This window comes from Pristiophorus japonicus, chromosome 12 (genome assembly GCF_044704955.1).
Source record: "Pristiophorus japonicus isolate sPriJap1 chromosome 12, sPriJap1.hap1, whole genome shotgun sequence".
Lineage (NCBI taxonomy): Eukaryota > Metazoa > Chordata > Chondrichthyes > Pristiophoridae > Pristiophorus > Pristiophorus japonicus.
The window spans coordinates 63,203,741-63,221,612 of record NC_091988.1 but is presented as its reverse complement, the minus strand read 5'-3'; the positions used below and the strand labels follow the sequence as shown (position 1 = coordinate 63,221,612).

At 46.0% G+C, this 17,872-nt stretch overlaps 1 protein-coding gene across 3 annotated transcripts in view; it reads right to left on the bottom strand.

Moving 5' to 3' along the window:
- Positions 1–17,872, bottom strand: part of sema3b (sema domain, immunoglobulin domain (Ig), short basic domain, secreted, (semaphorin) 3B) — a 393,889-nt gene that overhangs the window by 24,236 nt on the left and 351,781 nt on the right. For all 3 annotated transcript variants that reach the window (XM_070895588.1, XM_070895586.1, XM_070895587.1), the window contains exons 9-13: positions 15,061–15,175; positions 14,131–14,200; positions 10,370–10,514; positions 1,624–1,843; positions 1,412–1,503 (exon numbers count right to left, since the gene is read on the bottom strand). In XM_070895588.1, coding sequence (XP_070751689.1) covers positions 1,412–1,503; positions 1,624–1,843; positions 10,370–10,514; positions 14,131–14,200; positions 15,061–15,175 — 642 coding nt within the window. The remainder of the gene's footprint in view (positions 1–1,411; positions 1,504–1,623; positions 1,844–10,369; positions 10,515–14,130; positions 14,201–15,060; positions 15,176–17,872) is intronic.

The window sequence follows — 17,872 nt, the reverse complement described above, 5'->3', positions numbered from 1 at the left end:
AGATCACAAAATGTCCTTGTGTAAGAAGTTGAGCCATGTGTAGGACGCTGGGTCACCTGCACACAGCGCTAGCAGTGTACACAGGATTACACCGGATATACATCACAGAAACAGGCCATTCGGCCCAACCAGTCCATACCGGCGTTTATGCTCCACTCGAGCCTCCTTCCGTCTTTCCTCATCTAACTCTATAAGCATAACCTTCTATTCCCTTCTCCCTCATATGTTTGTCTAGCCTCCTATTAAATGTATCTATACTATTTGCTTCAACCATTGCCTGTGGTAGCGAGTTCCACATTCTCACCACTCTCTGGGTGAAGAATTTTCTGCTGAATTCTCTATTGGATTTCTTGCTGACTATCTTATATTTGGCCTCTAGTCATGTGTTAATATAACATGTCAAGTATATTATTGCTGGGGTTTTAAAACTGGTCTGGGAATGTTACAATCTATCTCGTTTCATAGGTAATTTACAAGCATAAATACAGAACCAGAGAGAACATGTTCAAACCAGTGACCAATCTTTACAACCTGCAGCATATGTGTATTTGTATTAATGCGTGCCTCTAAAAACACAGACACACATTTCACCAACTTTACAAATCCCATTTCACGGATTCATTGCAGATCACCATTCCCTCCATCCGCAGCTATCCGAACTTGGACATCCATGTTCAAGGTATACTTCCTTAGTGTTTACTTCCCGGAACTTCAGTTTCGTGGAGAGACTGGAGAAGTGGGGCTGCTCTCCTTAGAGCAGAGAAGGTTAAGGGGAGATATAATAGAGGTGTTCAAAACCATGAAGGGTTTAAATAGAGTAAATAAGGAGAAACTGTTTCCAGTGATAGAAGGGTCAGTAACCAGAGGACACCGATTTCCAAGCTACTGTGTCTGTACCTCAAAGACTTGTGACTGATTCTAGTCTTGACAGAGAGGGGTTAAAAGTCTCCTAAGAGCAAAAAAGGCTAAGAGGAGATTTGACAGAAGTTTTTACAATCATGAAGGGTTTAAATAGAGTAAATAAATAGAAATTGTTCCCACTGGCAGGCGGGTTGGTAACCAGAGGACACAGATCTAAGATGAGTGGCAAAAGAACCAGAGGCGAGATGAGGAGAGCTTTTTTTACGTAGTGAGTTGTTGTGATCGGGAATACGCTGCCTGAAAGGGCGGTGGTAGCAGATTAAATAGTAACTTTCAAAAAGGGAATTGGATAAATACTTGAAGGGGAAATATTTTCAGGGCTGTGAGGGAAAGAGCAGGTGGGAGTGGAACTAATTGGATTGCTCTTTCAAAGAGCCGGCACAGGCACCATGGGCCGAATGGCCTCCTTCTGTGCGGTGTCATTCTACGATTCTGTGTGAAGATACAGATGCAGGTACAAAAGGGTCAGTTTCATTGTGTTGTATCTTACCTTGAAGACTTGCAGTTCTTCGAGAAGAAGCTCCTCCATGTTCTGCCAGCTTTCCTTTGGTACCGAGATCACTTTCAAAACTGTCCCAACATCTAAGAATTCAAAACGGAGAAACAAGATTGGAGATAGCAGCAGCTTGATGGTATTCAGCCCAAACAAAATAAAAGATCGTTCTGAGGCACCTCGCAGCCAGTTAATAAATAAACCCATACCTGTCCCGATAAACATGACGTCGTAGCGGCCATCGCCTGCGTCCACTCTGTCCACCACAATCTGAGTGAAGCTGTAGTCAACGTTGGTCTTGACCAGGATTGGCCGGTGGTTGATGGGGTTGATTGGATTGTACATCAGAGGATGGTTCCGGGCAAACAACACAACCTCGTCAGGAAACTCTTTGGTTGATTGAAAGCCCCCGAAGGTTTTGCTTGGACACTGGAGAGAGAAAAAAACAAGAGAGTCGACTGTCAGAACCTTGAGTATCTCAACCTTCGGGTACTCGAGTGTGATAGCACAAGAGAAACCCAAAGAAAGACTTGCATTTAGAGAGCGTTTTTCACAGTACCGGACGACCTAAAACACTTTACAGCCAATGAAGTACTTTTGGAGTGTAGTCGCTGTTGTAGTTTGGGAAACACAGCAGCCAAATTGCGCACAGCAAGCTCCCACAAACAGCAATGTGATAATGACCAGATAATCTGTTTTCCTAGTAATGTTGATAGAGGGCTAAATATTGGCCCAGGACACAGAGGAAAACTCCCCTGTTCTTCTTTGAAACAGTGCCATTGGATCCTTTACATCTGGCTGAGAGGGCAGACGGGGCCTTGGTTTAATGTCTCATCCAAAAGACAGCATCTCCGACAGTGCAGCACTCCCTCAACACTGCAATGGGAGTGTCAGCCTTGATTTTTGTGCTCAAGTCTCTGGAGTTGGGCTTGAACACACAACCTTCTGACTCAGAGACGAGGGTGCTACCCACTGAGCCTCAGCTGACACTTGCAAACTATTAATCTAGTGATAACTGTAGCTAGTTATCGAAGTCATGGCTCCATTGCAATAGAGTGTGATTTATTTACCACGACTGGAGAAAAAAATGAAAATGGAAATGCAACAAAGCCAGCCACATGAAATCATATACCGCATGTTCCACATCATTATCATGCTCACCCTTTTTCTAAATCATTCTTATTCTATCACGGCTGTTGTAAGGAAGGTGTGGCACTGCTCTATTCAAAGCAGGAAAGTCCCAGCTTGGGGCTACGTTGAGTTAGTTGTTTGCAGCTGGTATAGTTTAGTCAGGGAGGGAGGGGAAGTAAGCCTGGATTGCTGCTCCTCCTTGCTATCCGATGACCTGAGAAAGGCCAGTGCATGGGTAAGGGCTGAGGATAGGCTTAGGTTTGGTCGCAATGTCCCGTAAGACCACAAGCCAAGCAAACAACCCTCATCTGGGCCTACATATGAAGATTTGTCATTTAGGTATGGTACTTAATATGTCCTTACTATACAGTATAAATGCACACGAGGCCCATACTTGAGAGAAGATCACTCTGTGACCGGTTACCTTTATTACCAAGACCTCAAGAGACCGACGGTGGGTGGAGCTTCCCCTTTTATACCGGAAAGTCCAGCTTAGGAGTGTCTCCCACAAGTCACAAGTTCGCCCCTTGTGGTCAGTGTTCTCAAGGTGTACAACTTAGGTCAACTCATACATGGGTTACAATGATAGTTGAATACATGACAGTACTGAAGAACAGCCATCATCCACAGAGTTACATCCCAACATAAGGCAGCACCTTCAGAAGAAGTGGGGGAGATACCAAACTCAATGTGCCAAATGCAACAATGACAACAACAGGCTGCATTCATATTGCACCTTTATAAGGGAATGGAATACTAACGTCAGAGAAGTTAACTCCAACGATTAAGCTGGTCACCAGGAGCAGAGGGTTAGGGTTGCTGCACTAGTTGTGCGATGAACAATATCGGGGGAGGTGCTGTGGGCTCAAATCAAGCGTGGAACGATAGCAGGAAGAATGTGATAGGAGAAAGGATTGAGGGGTCATGGTTCTGGAAAAGAAGGGAAAGATAGAAGAGGGCATTACTGGATGGGATGAAGAGGATAGAGCGGAGCAGGACCCAGAAATGGCCAAAAGCAAAAATTGGGAGAGAACATAAGAACATAAGAATTAGGAGCATGAGTAGACCATTTGGTCCCTCGAGCCTGCTCCGCCATTTACTGAGATCACAGCTGATCTTCTACCTCAACTCCACTTGCCTGCACTATCCCCATATCCCTTGACTCCCTTAATATTCAAAAATCTAGCGATCTCTGCCTTGAGCCTCCACAGCCCTCTCGGGTAGAGAATTCCAAAGATTCACTACCCACTGGGTGAAGAAGTTTCTCCACATCTCAGGCCTAAATGGCCGACCACTTATCCTGAGACTGTGACTCCTGGTTCTAGACTCACCAGCCAGAGGAAACATCCTCCCTGCATCTACCCTGTCAAGCCCTGTAAGAATTTTTGTATGTTTCAATGAGATCACCTCTCATTCTTCTAAACTCTAGAGAATATAGGCCTAATCTACTCCATCTCTCCTCATAGGACAATCCCTCCATCCCAGGAATCAGTCTGGTAAACCTTTGATGCACTCCCTCTATGGCAAGTATATCATTCCTTGGGTCGGGAGACCAAAACTGTACACAATACTCCAGGTGTGGTCTCACCAGGGCCCTATACAATTGCAGTGAGTCGCCTTTATGTTAGACTCAAATCCTCCTGTAATAAAGGTCAACACACCATTTGCGAAGAAAGGATTAAGTCTGGAATGGCAGCGAGTATGAACATGCAAATAGACACAGAGAGGAATATTACAGTACGTGGACCAGTAGCAGAGAGCTGAGCATGGCAGGTTGGTGCAGGTGTGGGTTTCCTTCATTCCTCAGCTGGTCTTTGACAAACTAGCACCATGACTCTGGCACTGTGTGTCAGTTTGAACAGACACGAGACCTGCAACAAAATGGCGTCCGTAGTGCCGGGTTATGCCGAGTAGTGCCAGTCAGGAGCAGCTTTTCTCAATCGATCTTCTCGGCGAGCGATCAGCCCGGCGATGTGTGGGCGATGTGACGAAAGCTGTGGTGGGCGATCACCTCAGCGATAGCAGATTCATGTGCCGAAAGTTGGGCCGGCAATCAGTGGGTGATGCTCCGGCCCAACTTTCCACTTTTAAGCTAAAATGGGCAATAGCCTGCCTATTTGGGCGATAAATGGATGATAGCCCGGCGATCATCAGTGGAAAGTCTAGCCCTAAGTGTTGCCGCCAATGTTCCCTGTAATTTTATTTTTTGGTGCGTGGCCCCTTTAACGGGCTGCGTGGACCATTCAAACCTCCATGCGTGCGAGATTTTGCCATTGGATAGACGGCAAGGGGCCTGCACGGGACCTCCAGACCGCCGTGTGGCTGCGCAGCCCCTTAACGGGAACATCAGTTGCCGCGGCACTAGACGTGGGCCCCAGAGCGCACGTTGTCAACAAGAGCTCAAGAACTCACATCCTGTATCGGACAAGATTTTAACCCAGCTGCAGAAGGTGACCCCTTCCCTCAGGATAGATGCAGAGTGGATGTTTCCCCTTGTAGGGGGGATCTCGAACCAGGGGGCATAGTTTCAGAATAAACGGAAATGAAGAAGAATTTCTTCTCTCAGAGGGTGGTGAATCTTTGCAGTTCACTGCCCCAGAGAGCTGTGGAGGCTGAGTCATTGAATATATTTAAGGTGTTCAAGGATTATGGGGAGCGGGCGGGGAAGTGGAGTTGAAGCCAAGATCAGATTAGCCATGATCTTACTGAATGGCGGAGCAGGCTCGAGGGGCCAAATGGCCGACTCCTGCTCCTATTTCTTGGCCCAGAAATTCTGATCGAGGTCTTCCCATGGGCATACTATTGAAACATTTTTTTAAAATGCACACTTACCTAAAGGTGCTGTGCTCGCTCGAACTTCCGATCCTGAGGCCTTCACTCACTGAGCATCGGAGCGTGTGCACGTTGGGACGTCCATATGCTGGAGCTAGAGTCACATGGCTCTGGGCAGCCTATCAAGGTACAGTATTTTCTCATTCATAATAATGGGAATTCCGTAAGTTGGGATTTCCCATTATTATGAATGAGAAACCCCTCCCCCAAACACACAAAACACTAATAAAAAATAGAAAAATACACCACATATTTAAGATTCATTTAAATTAAAGTTCTTATTAAAAAATATATTTTCCTGATTTTTTAAAAAGTTTTTTTAATTATGCTTTAAAATAAACTTACCATAGTGGGGAGGGTTTTTAAACAATAAAATATGTTTTCGTATGTGTTTATTTAATTTAATTTTAATGTTTATTTATGTTTTTAAACACTTGCGCAAGATTTTTGAAGAAATTTGCTGGGCAAGATATGCGTAACTATCGCAAATCTTGCCGTGCAAGTGTCCTCGCTACCGATATGCGCGAGATTTGTCAAGCCAGAAACTTGACAGATCGGAAAAGTTGGTTTTCAGCGCATGCATATTGCGTGCTGAAAACCGGCTTTTCCGATGCCTACCCGGGTCCGTAGAACCTTCGTACGGACCCGGGACATCGGAATTTTAGGCTCAATATGCTCTTATGATCTTATGAACTCCCCGCTCACGACAGAAAAAAAAACAAAGAAAGAGTTGACAGAGGGAGCAAGAAAAGCAACATGGCAGGACGACGGGATCAAGGCAAAGTTCACAGCACTGCCAAGGCCGAGTTGACCTATGACCTACTCAGGGAACGTGGGCCACTTGAATGCAGGCGACAATGGAAAGCAAGCAGGCCGCCTCTGAAGGAAGAAGCAAGTGTGAGGATCACCTTAACTGGTGCATCTCAACCACCTCGCAATCCCAAATGTTATCCGGGCTCTGTCTTTTTATTGAGCAACCTGTCTGAAGGCCTCACTGACATGGACCATTTTAAACAGTAGGAGGAGAAAATGTGGCAAAAGAAGAAATAGTGATCAGGTGCCGCGTAGCTTGGGGTTTAAATGAGGGTTCTGAGAACCTGGGGGGGTGTTTGTGCACAAATCTTTGCAGGTGACAGGGCAGGTTAACAAAGCAGCTAATAAAACATACGGGATCCTGGGCTGTATAAGTAGAGGTATAGAGTACAAAAGTTACGCTAAACCTAGATAATTCACTAGTTCGGCCCCAGCTGGAGTATTCTGTCCAATTCTGGGCACCGCACTTTAGGAAGGGCATAAAGGCCTTGGAGAGGGTGCAGAAAAGATTTACGAGAATGATTCCAGGGATGAGGGATTACAGTTACATGGATAGACTGGAGCAACTGGGATTGATCTCCTTGGAGCAGAGAAGGCGAAGACGAGATTTGAGGCCGAATGGTCTCCTCCTGCGTTGCACTATTCTATGATCCGATGATGAGGTAGGGAAGACTGAGGGAGGGAAGGAGTTACACAGTTTTGAGCTCCTAGGAAAGAGGGAGTCAATGTGGGAGACTTTGTGGTGAGTCTTGAATTCGACAGTGTGAAGATTAAGGGTGATGGGTGAGCGTGCAGCAAAGTGGTACCAGGAGCTTAGGAGGAACAAGGGAGAAGAATTGACATTTACCGGTGTTTCTCAATCCTCCTTTATTCCTGTGTTTGCCTCTTTTGTCACCTTAGCAAACTATGGTCTGTGAATGGAATAATAAGGAAACCTCTCCATTCAGAATGTTATTGCAAAGCAAACCTTGTATACATTGCCTGCTTGAAGCCTACCTCTCCCCAATGGTATGAAAAGATAAGAACAAGGAAGGTTTGAGAGAAATATGTTAAGTGCACAAGCCATACAAATTTTGTTTGGCAACGATCCTGTGAAACGCCTTGGAATGTGTTACTATGTGAAAGCTGCTATATAAATACAACTTGTTTTTACGTATACTAGTTATCAGAAAAGCTAGTTCAATGGCACAAAATCATTCTAACATTTAGGAATAGAGGACAGGTCACTTAAATACAGTTCCCTTTTAATCTTTTAATCACAGTGTCGGCCGTGGCTCAGTGGGTAGCACTCTCGCCTCTGAGTCAGAAGTTTGTGGGTCTAAGTCCCACTCCAGGGACTTGAGCACATAAATCTAGGCTGACACTCCAGTGCAGTGCTGAAGGAGCGCTGTATTTGTCGGAGCTGCTGTCTTTTGGATGAGACGTTAAACAGAGGCCCCGTCTATCCTCTCAGGCGGACGTAACAGATCCCATGACAATATTTCGAAGAAGAGCAGGGGAGTTATCCCCGGTTTCCTGGCCAATCAACATAACAAAAACAACAGGTTATCTGATCATTATCACATTGCTGCTTGTGGGAGCTTGCTGTGCGCAAATTGGCTGCTGTGTTTCCCACATTACAACAGTGACTACACTCCAAAAGTACTTCATTGGCTGTAAACCGCTTTGACATGTCCAGTGGTCATGAAAGACACTATATAAATGCAAGACTTTCTTTCAACCTCCCCAATACCAGCACTCCCATTTTCCACACCAGTCATCATTATCCATCAGTGCGAGATTGATCAGTGGGGAGGTTTGCTTACCCATAGACCCAAAACCCAGTGGGATCGAAGCTGAGGCAAAAGGGAAAGATCCAAGCCCCGGAATGAGTGCAGTAATGGAGCGTGTGGCTGGTCCCGAGTGCCTGAGCTACCAGGAGATGATCCTTCTGGCCTCGACAAAGAAAAATACGAAACTTGGCTGCTTCCCGGCGGGTCCTGACTCTCTCCAGCCTAGCGGGAAAGGTGCGGCGAATTACCCGCTCAGGCCAGAGTTAAAATTGTGTTCGGGTCCCTGGTGACGTCACGGGTGCCCCGAGCTGCATAATTAAAGAAGGACCCTGCTGACCTAGCTGTCCATGCAGAAACCTGCATCAAAATCAGGGTCAGCGGGATCCAGGTGGCTCGAGAGCGTGTGAGTAAGATTATAGCTTCCCAGCAGCCTTTGTGTCCACCGGCGGGTAAGGTTAAAATAACATCTCATTTAAAAGACAACACTTCTCACGGTAAAGTGTCAGGCTAGATGGCTAGATTACGTATTCAAGCCCTGGAACTGAGCCTTAAACCCACCTCCTTCTGATATGAGGCAAGCATGTTACTAACTGAACAAGGTAACATCTGATGCTTTACATCCTTTGAAACATTGGTCCTGAATTCGCGGCCTCTATGGGCAGGTACAAGGCATGCACATACTCCTAGGGCCGAGCAAGTTCTGGGTTTAGGTATGTGAAGCGCATGCACCTAAATCTGGAACTTGCGATCTGTTAAGAATCCTCTTGACCGTTCGCACTCATCCGAAGTAAAAGGTCTCTGAGAGCAAAGAGTTGGGCCCAACCTCTGCCCACCGAATGCCCCTGAAATCAGCATAAGGCTTTTACAGGACAGGTAAAATACTTTTTTTTCAATAATTTAAAATTCTGTTAAATAAGTTTCGTTTATTTTTAGACCTTTTAAAATATGTAAATTTATTTTTCAAAAAATAACATTTTTGTTTTAAATATTTAATTAAATTCCATTTTGATTAATTTTAATTATATGATTTTAATTTGTTTTTAATTCTAAGCGCTTGTGTGGTTTGGGGGGTATTCTCATTCATACATTCCGTGATACGGAACTCGCCACAAGTATGAATGGGAATACAGTACCCCCTACTTTGATTGGTTGGGCCGGCCCACGTAATCCCAGGGACATGTGCGAAGCGCTTGCGTCCCTGGGATATGAGGGCCTCTGCGCAGGTCTCTGTGAAGAGCCCTAGGACGGCAAAAGTCCCAACCTCCCGGACCACCAGGTAGATTCGGAGAAATTTTTCAGGTCAGAGGCATCTGCACGGGAAGCCTACGACCGCAATTTCTGGCCATTATTGTGTAACCTGCCAGATAATTGGCAAAAGAACCAGAGAAGAGAGGAGAATACAATATATTTTTTAATACAACGTGTTGTTGTGATCTGGAACTCGCTGCCTGAAAGGGCAGTGGAAGCAGATTCAATAGTAACTTCGAAAAGGGAGTTGGAAATTTAAAATTTTGCAGGACAAAGGTCAAAGAACATAAGAACATAAGAATTAGGAACAGGAGTAGGCCATCTAGCCCCTCGAGCCTGCTCCGCCAGTTAACAAGATCATGGCTGATCTGGCCGTGGACTCAGCTCCACTTACCCGCCTGCTCCCCATAACCCTTAATTCCCTTATTGGTTAAAAATCTATCTATCTGTGATTTGAATACATTCAATGAGCTAGCCTCAACTGCTTCCTTGGGCAGAGAATTCCATAGATTCACAACCCTCTGGGAGAAGAAATTCCTTCTCAACTCGGTTTTAAATTGGCTCCCCCGTATTTTGAGGCCGTGCCCCCTAGTTCTAGTCTCCCCGACCAGTGGAAACAACCTCTCTGCCTCTATCTTGTCTATCCCTTTCATTATTTTAAAGGTTTCTATAAGATCACCCCTCATCCTTCTGAACTCCAACGAGTAAAGACCCAGTCTACTCAATCTATCATCATAAGGTAACCCCCTCATCTCCGGAATCGGCCTCGTGAATCGTCTCTGTACCCCCTCCAAAGCTAGTATATCCTTCCTTAAGTCAGTTGACCAAAACTGCACGCAGTACTCCAGGTACAGCCTCACCAATAACCCATACAGTTGCAGAAGGACCTCCCTGCTTTTGTACTCCATCCGGAGAGCAGGGGGGAGTGGAACTCATTGGATAGCTCTTTCAAAGAGACTGCATAGGCATGATGGGTTGAATGGCCTCTTTCTGTGCTGTGAGATTCTAAGAAAGATCATATCGAAAAGACTACACAAAATTAATTCTTCACTGCTTTGGACAGTAGAATAATATCTGTTGGGTATAGCTTCACTCTGAAATCTGTGACTGCCTTCACAATTAGTTCATTGGATTACTGTTACATTCGACTGGACCCTACCATTCCTGGGCGAGGATACGGCACTTTCCCCTGGTACGGCACCCACTGATAGTTTGGCCCCTCCTTGTGCGCGAAGGGTCCCAGGAAAGCTCTGCGAATGTCGTTCATGCTGTACACGCACACAGCTGAGCCTTTGAACACATTACTGAAACAAATGGCGTAAAGTGTAAAACGGTTAGGAACAATGGGACACAAGAGCAGAGTTAAAACTGAATGATTGGCAGTGTCACATTTAGCAAAAACAGTATGCTCCGTCACATTTCATCTTCACTTTTCTTCCTGGGGAATGCATGGCAACACCCCAGAGCCTCTCACTGGACCCCTGGCCACTTTGGGAGGGGGTTGGGAAGCACCCCAGATACACCCCCAGGCCTGCCGAGGGCATGTAAATCATTGGACCTTCCCCCCCCCCCTCACCCCATGGACGTTGGTTGTTTCAGTGGCAGAGGTCAGGACTTGGCACCTACACCGAAAACTGCCACCCACTGGATTTTTGGGCCTGAAATCTTTAATTTCGAACACTATAACATAAGAACATAACAATAAGGAGCAGGAGTAGGCCATCTGGCTCCTCGAGCCTGCTCCACCATTCAAGTAAGATCATGGCTGATCTGATCTTGGCCTCAACTCCACTTCCCTGCCCGCTCCCCATAACACTTGACTCCCCGATAGTTCAATAATCTGTCTATCTCTGCCTTGAATATATTCAATGACCCAGTCTTCACAGATAGCATAGAGAATTCAAAAGACCCATGACCCTCAGAGAAGAAATTCCTTCTCATCTCCATTTTAAATGCGCGACCCCTTATTCTGAAACAATGCCCCTAGTTCTAGATCCCCCCACGAGGGGAAACATCCTCTCTGCATCTTCCTTGTCAAGCCCCCTCGGAATCTTAAACATTTCAATAAAATCACCTCTCATTCTTCTAAACTCCAATGAGTATAGGCTCAACTTGCTCAACCTTTCTTCATAAGACAACCCCTTCATCTCAGGAAACATCCTTGTGAACCTTCTCTGAACTGCCTCCAAAACAAGTATATCCCTCCTTAAATAAGGAAACCAAAACTGTACGCAGCACTCCAGGTGTGGTCTCACCAATACCCTGTATAGTTGTAGCAGGACTTCCCTGCTTTTATACTCTATCCTCCTTGCAATAAAGGCCAACATTCCATTTGCCTTCCTGATTACTTGCTGTACCTGCATATTAACTTTTTGTGTTTCATGCACAAGGACACCTGGATCCCTCTGTCCTGAAGCATTTTGAAGTTTCTCTCCATTTAAATAATAATTTGCTTTTTTTATTCGAGCTTTTCTATAAGCTCGAAATTCCTCCACATGCTAGTTAACCTGCAGAACAGTCATGACCCCGTTGCAATGAGCTACATGTCACAGCCATTAGAGGAACCGGACCAGACTCTAAGCTTTTGTTGGGACCGTGTCATTTTATAAAGAAGGGAGCAAAGCCTCACCGATGGCAGTACACACCAGGAGCTCACTGCCACGTGATGCTAGTGACTCAGACACCTTTTCCTGGCGATTCCGACACGTGTTACATATCAATTCTACATTTGGGTTCCTTAAATCCCCAAACTAGAATCCTTTAGGAATCCCAGACCTAACAGTGGTCATGGTTTTTTGGTCCGGAGTGACTGCTGCCAGCGAAACGGAAACTACCAGAAGCTGCGCAGAAGCATGTCAGGTCCCAAACATGAAAAGTAACGTTCACCACAACAAACGGAGGCGCTGACAGCCATTAACAAATGAGAGTATAATAAAACGTTCACAATCTGACAACGTCCTCGTTAAGTTTTACTGGAGATTTTAACAACTCATTCTGATGAATTAATCACACCGCTGCCACTCTCTCTCTCTCTTCTCGCGTTCCTTCTCCGCACTCCCTCTTGTTTTCCTCCCCACTCTCTGTGTCGAGCGCTCCTCTCTCTATCTGTCCGCACTCTCTCTACTCTCTTTCTCAATGATCCTTTTTCCTGACGATTAAATCCTAACACCCTGTGCCTGCATTCTGTTCACCAGCCGCGTGTTCAAACCACAACAGCCAGAGGAGCTGATAATGATCAGCACACTCCGTGAGAGTACAATAAAACTGACAGTATCTTAATATCACCTTCAAGTCACATCACAGACCTCACAATGTCTGAAAATTCCACTCCTCACCTTTCTCTCTCACTAATCGGCAAAAATTATCAAGAAACCACTGGATCGGCGCACTAGATGAATTGTCTCAATCCAATTCAGCCCCTGAACTGGTTGGCACTGAATTGGTGATACCACTCACTGAGCCTTGGGTTTCCTGGTGTAAGAAATGGGAAAATGTCCCCAAATGTATTCAGGTGATGCTCCTTTGAGACTTGGATTGAGCACCTTGTTGGGACAAAGTGGCAAGAGCATGGGTCAGCATCGGAGCGTGCTATATCTAACTTGGGAGGGAGTGCCAGAGAACAATATTGAGTCCCCGAAACAGGTTGTGTCCCATGTCCCAAGTGTTAACATTCCTCGCCTTGATGAGCATAAAATCTGTCCAGCAAAGAGGAAGTCTCACAATCAGGACCCCTTTCAAAACATAAGATCTCCAGGTTACTGGCTCCGACAGTGTAGGGGAACAGGACTAGCTATTGTAATGTTTTTGCTTCATGGGTTCTTTGCTAAAGAATTCATAGCAACACATTGCTATTAAGAACTAGTTGGTTTATTAGCAAAGGTTTAACAATCACACTACATGTTACCAGTTCATCCACCAGGCTCACAACCAGCTGCCTCATCATGGATCTCCCAAACCCAACTGGCTGGGGTTTTATTGAGTCTTGTGAACATCACGTGACTGACTAAGCCACTCCCAACTCAACAGCTCTACAACTATCTTTGTTGTATCTGTAAACAAGTACCCCCTGGTTAAAGGGGGGGTCACACTCCAAAGACTTTCAGTCAAGTGCCCCCTTGTTTTTTTTTTGAGGGCAACAAAAACACAAATTATACAAGTGCCCCCTGGCTAAAAGCCGGGGGGGGGGGGGGGGAGTGGCACTAAAACCGACAAACTTAAACAAATTAAAGTTTAGACATTAAAATCAAATTAAAATTTGGTTGCCGGGGCTGATGATGCACTCCAGTCCCACCTCTCGCGGAAAGCCGCGAGCGTACCGGTGGACACCGCGTGTCCATCTCCAGGGATCAACAGCTCTACAACTATTTTGTTGTGAACAATAAAATCATTAAATCAAGTGCCCCCTGATAAAAGGGGTTGGGGGGGGCACTCCAAACACTTCCAAACAAGTGCCCCCTTGTTTTTTTTTGTGGGGGGGGGGCGGGGGAGTTTGAGAGCACTAAAAACACAAATTATCCAAGTGCTCCCTGGATGAAATGGGGGGGGGGGGCACTAAAACTGGCACAATAAACAAATTAAACTTTGTTTGCCTGGGGTGATGATACACTACAGTCCCTCCGGCGCCTACCTCTCGTGGAAGGCCGCGAGCGTACCGGTGGACACGGCGTGTCCATCTCCAGGGATAAACAGCTCTACAACTATTAACCTGTATGCATACTCACAGGTGCAGACATTACAGCTATGGTGAAGGCACATTCATTAACTGTGAATTGGGTCTGGGATTAAATGTCATGTATGTGATGAACAATGCGTCAAGTCATTGAATATGAGTTTCCCAACCCCACACAGAGAGCTTGTGGCTCGGTGTTTCTGCTGTGTGTTGCCCTCGGGTGCCGATGAGTCTGCACCAGGTGCTCTCACCTTGAAGTACTGAAGACCGTGTAGACGAGAGGGTTCCTGCGATCTCTTGTCTCGAGGAAGAAGACATCCCCTAGTGAAAAATAAAACATACAAACAGTGTTTTACTCACAGAACAATCAGCGTTTAACAAGCTTTTACAGACTGGAGATGTTCCCACTTCATGGCAAATCTTAAGTGGTCAAGGAGTAATCCAATGGATCAGATCCCCAGGACAACCCCGTTCATTAGCTTCAGCATTCTTCGACCAAATCCTGATCGCCATCCAGTGACCCCCCAGCTAGAAAGTTCCATTGTGTAGCCACCAGGGGGAGTGCTAAAGCCAGGCCATTCAGGAGTGAAACCAGGAAGAGCTTTTTCACACAAAGGGTAGCAGAAATCTGGAATTCTCTCCCCCAAAAGGCTGTGGGTCCTGGAACAATTGGAGCTTTCAAGACTGATATCAATAGATGTTTTCTTTTCCGTAAAGGTATCAAGTGACCTGGAGTAAACGCAGGTAAATGGAGTTGACCGTGAAAAGGCTTGAGGGGTTGAATGGCCCCTCATTATCACATTGCTGTTTGAGGGAGCATGCTGTGCGAAAATTGGCTGCCGCGTTTTCCACATTACAACAGCGACTACATTCCAAAAAGTACTTCATTGGCTGTAAAGCGCTTTGAGATGTCTGGTGGTCGTAAAAGGCGCTATATAAATGCAAGTTTTTCATTTTGTTTTAAAGTGCTTTGGTATGTCCTGAGATCTTGACAGGTGCTATATAAATACATTCTTTCTTTTCTTATCGACCAATTACCACAATATATGGTCTGCGATGAGTTTTTATTTCCATTAAGCCTCTGTAAAATACCATGTTTTTATGCAGTAAATGCACTGCCACTGTTGTGTCGGGTGGATGGAGAGGAGAATACTTTAAAACTAAAGAGTAAAGCTACTTACTCAGCTCATCAAAGTAACTGTCAATCCCTTCACTTCCTGGGACCGAGCAGATTAACCGAGCCTTCAGAAAGGTTGTCCACTTATTCACCAGGCTTCTCAGACCTCCATGGTCATTCTGAAATATAAATGAAACGAATTTAAGATTGGTAACGGCAGCCAAAATGCAACCCCCCCCCCACCCCCCTCAACACAAGTATCTGACATTCACACGGATAATAGTCCGTACAGTCTGACACCGTCCACAGCAGTACTGTGGGAGCCTTCCTCCAAGATGTAATGGACTAAGTGATTGTAGTACGGTGGGAGACTCGCTCAGGCAGGAGCGGGAATTGGAGAGTCAAAATAACAACTTGCATTTATATAGCACCTTTAACATAGTAAAACATAAGAACATAAGAAATAGGAGCAGGAGTGGGACATTCGGCCCCTCGAGCCTGCTCCGCCATTCAATGAGATCACAGCTGATCTTCTACCTCAACATTTTCCTGCACTGTCCCCATATCCCTTGATTCCCTTAATATTCAAAAATCTATCGATCGCTGTCTTAAATATAAATGACTGAGTCTCCACAGTCCTCCGGGGTAGAGAATTCCAAAGATTTATCATCCTCCAAGTGAAGAAATTACTCCTCATTTCCGTCCTAAATGGCTGTCCCAAGGAGCTTCACAGGAAAAGGTTTGGGGAGGAAATTCCAGAGCTTAGGGCCTGGGCAGCTGAAGGCACGGCTGCCAATGGTGGAGGGATTAAAATCGGGAAATGAACAAGAGGCCAGGAATGGAGACACGCAGAGATCTCGGAGGGTTGTAGGGCTGGAGGAGATTACAGAGTTAGGGAGGGGCGAGGCTATGGAGGGATTTGAAAACAAGGATGAGAATCTAAAATCGAGGCGTTGCCGCAAAATATGCCAATGTAAGTCAGCGAGCACAGGGGTGAATGGTGCAAGTTAGAATGAGCTCAAGTTTACGGAGGGTGCAAGGTGTGAGGCCAGGTGAGCATTGGAAATAGCTTCTGCAGTCTAGCCAAGGAACTGAAGTCCCTCATCAGTCCCTGGAATCATTCTCTTAAATCGTTTCTGCACCCTCCCTAAGGCCTTCACATCCTTCCTACAGTGCAGTGCCCAGAACTGGACGCAATATTCAAGTTTTTTTATACAAGTTCATCATAATATCTACGCTTTTGTACTCTACACCATTTGATTGTGAGACAGTGTTCCTGAATGTAAAGCTAGCTCTTTAAGCAAATTGTTTTCTTGCAGCATTCATTATCTGATGTTGAATATACCAAACCATCCGTAAGCAGACGTTAATCTTCTGTGCAAAGTCACCACACTGCTTACATTGCCGTTCAAGGACTGTTCTGCAGTGTTTTGTACCCAGTCCAAAGATTAATGCATAATTAGAATTTTCCATTCCCTACTGAGCGCTCTATTAATAACCCATGCCTTGGTCTGATTCTTTTCTGTAATAATCAGCGTTGTCCTTTCGTAGCGGTACGTTTTTTTTAAACTGAGACACCTAAATGAAGAGACTAGGCCCCATAGTTTTTAAAAAAATATTCGTTCTTGGAATGTGGATATCGCTGGCAAGGTCGGCATTTATTGCCCATCCCTAATTGCTCTTGAGAAGGTGGTGGTGAGCCGCCTTCTTGAACCGCTGCAGTCCGTGTGGTGAAGGTGCTCCCACAGTGCTGACTTTGTCGTAGTGGTTTGGTACAACTGAGTGGCTTGCTGGGCCATTTCAGAGGGCAGTTAAGTGTCAACCGCATTGTTGTGGGTCTGGAGTCACATGTAGGCCAGACTGGGTTAGGATGGCAAATTTCCTTCCCTAAAGGACAATAGTGAACCAGATGGATTTTTCTGACAATCATGGTAGTTTCATGGTCACCATTATGAATACTAGCCTTTTAATTCCAAATGTATTTAATTGAATTTAAATTCCCCTGGCTGGGATTTGAACTCACGTCTCCAGATCATTAGTTCGGAAACATAACCACTACACTATTGTACCCCAAACACCAAGGTTGAAAAGAGAAAACAGGAGGAGAGAGCTTCTTCCTTGTTGAACCTGGGGAGACCTTCAACTCCCAGGAGCAGCAAAGAGGAAAGGGTAGTGCGGCGGGGGGGGGGGGGGGGGTTCAAAGACCCATTGCATGACATCTCTGCCCCCCACCAATCCCCCCTACCCTGGCACATCTGGGATTATGTTCAGGGAACGTAACTGGGCCTGTACCTGTGGTAAATGTGTGACCCTGCGCAACTGAGGTGGCAAGGGCAATCCCGGCCTCCCGTCTCTTGTTTAACCTTCCTCTGGCTGTGGGCTTCCCAACGGAGGGGCATCTGGAGAAACCTAGCAGCAGTGGGGCTTGCCCCAGCATGCTCCATGAACTGCAGGGGTGGCAGAGGGCCCAGAGGTCAAAGGTACGAAAGTTACTACAACGTTCACCCCCCCCACCCCCACCTCTCCAGACAATCTTCAGGCCTCAGGGGGGCTCCTGTTTTTGGCCTGCAGCTGTGCCCCTATTTGCATCCCCGATCCCATTGCAAGGCCCTCAGAAAGGAGGTGGGTACGTTCCGGGGGAGTTCCCAGGGTCGGGTCAGGAAAGGCGTGGACACCTCTTCGCTCACAGGTGGCGATATCCGTCGGCCAATCCCCAGGGCCTTCGGGAGAAAATCGGCCCCCATTGATAAACCAACACATAGGGCTCCCCCTGTTGGCTCAGCTGATTACTGCAGTGAGCAGCTCAGCAATACAGGCTCATTCAGTCCCAGGTTTGATATCTGGACTGTGCAGAGATAGCTGAGCTGTCGGGGTTG